Source organism: Chiloscyllium plagiosum, chromosome 25, assembly GCF_004010195.1.
Source record: "Chiloscyllium plagiosum isolate BGI_BamShark_2017 chromosome 25, ASM401019v2, whole genome shotgun sequence".
Taxonomy (NCBI): domain Eukaryota; kingdom Metazoa; phylum Chordata; class Chondrichthyes; order Orectolobiformes; family Hemiscylliidae; genus Chiloscyllium; species Chiloscyllium plagiosum.
The window spans coordinates 21,365,653-21,369,859 of record NC_057734.1 but is presented as its reverse complement, the minus strand read 5'-3'; the positions used below and the strand labels follow the sequence as shown (position 1 = coordinate 21,369,859).

The following is a 4,207-nucleotide window of genomic DNA, read 5'->3' as shown; positions in this document are numbered from 1 at the left end:
CCCCTCCCTAAAATCTGCTACCAGGACCTCCTGCTTTTACTATATCGTTGGTACTGTTGGTCCACAGTCTGTCCTTCCCATCAACATTCTGCAGCATCCAGTGCATCCTAGAGGTTTTGGATGCCCTACTCTACCTCTGTTAAATGAACAAATAAACCTGCCTTCTGAGTACTCTATCTGCTCCTTACCTACCACAGATCAATGTTCTGAATGCAGGCTATCCTTCAACACTGCTAGAGCAATCTGCATGTGTGAGCAAGCTCTGTAAATGGGGTTTGCCACTCACATCTAGGCAAAAGGTGTTTGGGTTCTTTGTGCTGAACGCAGTGCCCTAAATTCAATTTGTTAGAGCATTAACTGTTGACTGAGATTCCATTTCCTCATTTGATCATTTTTGAGAGATGTTCCAGTGAATTGGATCATCAAATCAAGATGAACTGCATAGTCTTTTTAACCATAATTTGACCTTTTTTAGCCTAATCCACACTAGTTGATGTTTTAAAGCAAATCCATGTGTAGTGCTGTGTAAACTCTGATCTTAACAGTATAGTTTTAAATTTTCATTGTTATCCCTCTTCCTGGATCTGCTTTACACTAACTTCATGCAATCAAATATTGTATTTGATAAATTGAGTTACTTATCAATTTTGTTAATTTAATTTACATTGTATAGGTACCTCTAGACTTACTCCTGCATGTTGTCAACTTTTAGACCACTGTCTTGTCCTATTCTACTTTCTGTATTGTCCTTGGAAATATTGAATTCTTTTGGGTTATAACCACTTGAAAGCACTTAGAGCTACCAGGTCATGTTTTTCAGCTCCACTGCTTCAATTGGTTTAGTACAGACAAAAAACTGCAGATGCTGAAATCCAAAATTGACAAGCAGAAGGCTGGAAAAAGACAGCAAGCCAGGCAGCATCATGAGATGGAGAAGTCAACGTTTTGAGTAAACCCTTCAGGAAGAAGGCTTATACCCAAAACGTTGACTTCTCTACCACCTAATGCTGTCTGGCTTGCAGTCGTCTTCGAGCCTCCTTGTCTACTCCATTCAATTTGGCAGTGCAATAAAAAGAAAATATTCGTTATTATGAAACTATACACCACTTTAATTTCCTCTTGATTTGAAATTGTGCCCTTTTTATCTCTTGGGGAATAGAATGATGGTCCAAAGAATTTGAAGAAAAAAACTTAATCTCAAACGTGCCGGCCTAACAACAGTTACTTTTGGAGCTTTGTATATTTCACTATGCCTTGTGTAATTTGCATGGAATGAAATTTTAATGTCATAGCTCTTTTTAGAGCAGCAAGTTCCCCTGCTGTCAATATACCCTGAATTTAAACTTGTATGGCTGTCAATATTGCCAACTGGCTGAGTCTTTTGTCCACCTTTAATTCCAGGACCCATGGGACGTGGCGGGGGAGGATTTGGTGGACGAGGTGGTCCACGTGGTCGTGGTGGACCTTCTGGAGGAAATACGCAGCAAAGAGCTGGTGACTGGCGTTGCCCTAATCCGTATGTTTGACTTGGTTTGAGGATTTTCAAATACTAAAGTTTGCCATACAAACTGCCAGATGTAATTGAGATTTCTTGTGTTATAGGACATGTGGGAATTCCAACTTTGCCTGGAGGACTGAGTGTAACCAGTGTAAGGCCCCAAAACCAGACGGTCCCCTCCCACCACCATTTCCTTCTGGTGAGTAATTTTAACTATGGTGGTATGTTTTGTCTCTTAGACTCATGTTGAGTATTAACTAGCATCTGTCCGTGGGGGACTTGTCAATCTCAATATTTATTTGTCAATTTCAAAAAATCCCTAAAATCATGAGATTGGTACTAGCAATTTCATTTTTGGTGTTTAAGGATCAGTGTTTTCTTTCCCTTTTTTTTGCCCTGACCTGAAGCTTGTATGCAACATGTTTTGGGGATCTTTTCATGAAGGACTTTTCCTCTCTGGTTTGTGTTTCATAGGTGACCGTGGGAGGGGTGGCCCTATGATGAGAGGTGGCCGCCTTATGGATCGTGGTGGTTTCCGTGGTGGACGTGGTGGTGACAGAGGTGGTTTCCGAGGTGGGCGTGGTGGTGACAGAGGTGGCTTTAGAGGCGGAAGAGGCATGCTTGGTGGTCCTCCAATGGGAGAGCTAATGGGTTTCAGAGGTGGCAGAGGTGGACCAGGAAAAATGGATAGAAAGTAAGTTGACCAGCCCTTTTGAAATTATGTTTATGCGGAAATCATTTTGTGAAAAGAATGTGTTCAAAATGGAAGTGAAAGCTGTGCACTTAATGTGATTGGAAGCTAACTTATTAAGCAGCAGTGAGGAACTGCTGTAAATGCTAGTGGCTTAACCTTTTTTTTTGAAGTGAAATGTTAATGTCGTCCTTTCTTTTTAGGGGTGACCGTCGCCAGGACCGTCGGGAGAGACCATATTGAAGTAGATGATCCATCTGGTTTTCTGTTTACTACAACAAATATTTTTTAAAAATGTTTTAAATTTGTAATTCCGTATTTATAATGTTGTTTGCAACAACATTACGGCAATATTTCGGTATTGTATTAGTTTTTCAGTGGATATAGCCAAGTCAGGAAGTAAATTTCATGTTAGGGTGACTTTTCGCTTAATTTTTACTTTTGTCAAGGTGAATGTAATGATGTGAACGAGATCCTGAAGAGCATGCAAAACAAAAATGTACAGTGCATAGCTTTTTGTTCTGTTTATACTATGGTGATACTGCAATAAAAAGCTGAGTCGCTCTGTTTAGTGTGGCTTCCTGAAGTTCTGCTCCAAGTAACTTGAAATAGTGTTCCATAGAGATGGAAGTAAGTCCACAAATTGCAAAGGTTTTTTTTTGAAATAACACTGAACTGAGCTTCTGCGGCTTAATTAAAAAGTTCAACAGCTATTAAAAAAAAAAAAATTGTTGCGTGAGTCTCTTTACAAATTTAATGTGCAGTTATTACTATAGAAAATCCAAAAGTACACTGGATAATTCTAAATATCCCTGACCACCTCAATTAGCAACTTTGTATATTTGAAAAACTTAGCAGGCTAAATGAAATGCTTAGGGTTGATTTTTAATGCATGATGTGAAAGCATTCATGATTTCAGTTGTGAAATACCCAGATCTGTAGGTCACTTAAGCATATTCAATCACTAGTTTTTCAGTGATTAACATAACATTGTAGCCATGTAAATTTGTCACCCAATGCTGCTTTTCAGAGATCAGTCTTCTGATCCCAGGTATTCTGTACACTTGACCTGTGAAAACTAGTAATGGTGTTGAGCATTTAGGTTTACTTTGACCCGAGTATTGATGTGGGCATATTCTGACACATTACAAATTGTGCTCTATCTTTTAAATCTAACGATATCAATTTTTAGTTTCTTTATCTGAAATATTAACTTCTCAGTAGTGAGATATGGACTGGTAACCTGTCATTTCAATAAATATTTGACATTCCAGTACTTGATTACTGTTGCAGAATTAACTATGGATTCACTCGTCAGAAACGGTGCACATCAACCATTGGTTACAAGTCACTATTTGAAACTGCTTGCCGTAGCGGATACTCTTTAAAATAATATCTGAAAATAATTTGTTATGGTAAACAGCCTATTGGAACATTATTTTTAAGATTGAACTTCATAGGTGTACTGTTTAAATTCTCCTTTTTCAACAATTTGTTGAATATTGCTTAATAGCCTATGAAATTTACGGTTACATTTGCAGAATGTTGTATAATAAAGGTGATGTGCATTATGGTTGTGAATAATGCTTGCCACGCATAGTCTAGGCACACAGTATATAAAGTTGACTGTCTGGATCCATTTCCAAAATCCCCTACACTCACTCACCATTAGAGTTCTGTATTGCTGTTATTTTTCTAAGTGATTAAACTTGATTAATAAAGTTTTTCTTTATTGGCTGAGGTGTGATTAGTTCAGTAATGTGTACTTGTTTGTGGATTCAGCCCTGGCCTTGTATTGTTTTGAGTAATAAATAAGTTCAACCTCTCTCCATTTAGTGAGGTGAGCTCTAACATTGTGCAAAATTAGTGTCTGCATTTTAAGGAATGATGGTGCACAATCATACTTCCTGAAAATTGTGATACTTTCTAAACCAAATGTTGATGCTGCATTGACAACTTAGCATGACTTGGCTTCATTTCAGTTTCTATTGCCTCATCATCTTCCCCAATCTCTGACT

At 38.2% G+C, this 4,207-nt stretch overlaps 1 protein-coding gene across 1 annotated transcript in view; it reads left to right on the top strand.

Moving 5' to 3' along the window:
• LOC122562406 (RNA-binding protein EWS-like) overlaps positions 1-3,926 on the top strand; it is a 26,052-nt gene extending 22,126 nt beyond the window's left edge. Inside the window, exons 10-13 of the mRNA XM_043715264.1 lie at positions 1,402-1,516; positions 1,603-1,697; positions 1,973-2,192; positions 2,393-3,926. Of these exons, the coding sequence (XP_043571199.1) occupies positions 1,402-1,516; positions 1,603-1,697; positions 1,973-2,192; positions 2,393-2,432 (470 nt within the window). The 3' untranslated portion in view covers positions 2,433-3,926. The remainder of the gene's footprint in view (positions 1-1,401; positions 1,517-1,602; positions 1,698-1,972; positions 2,193-2,392) is intronic.
• Positions 3,927-4,207: the final 281 nt, after the last annotated feature.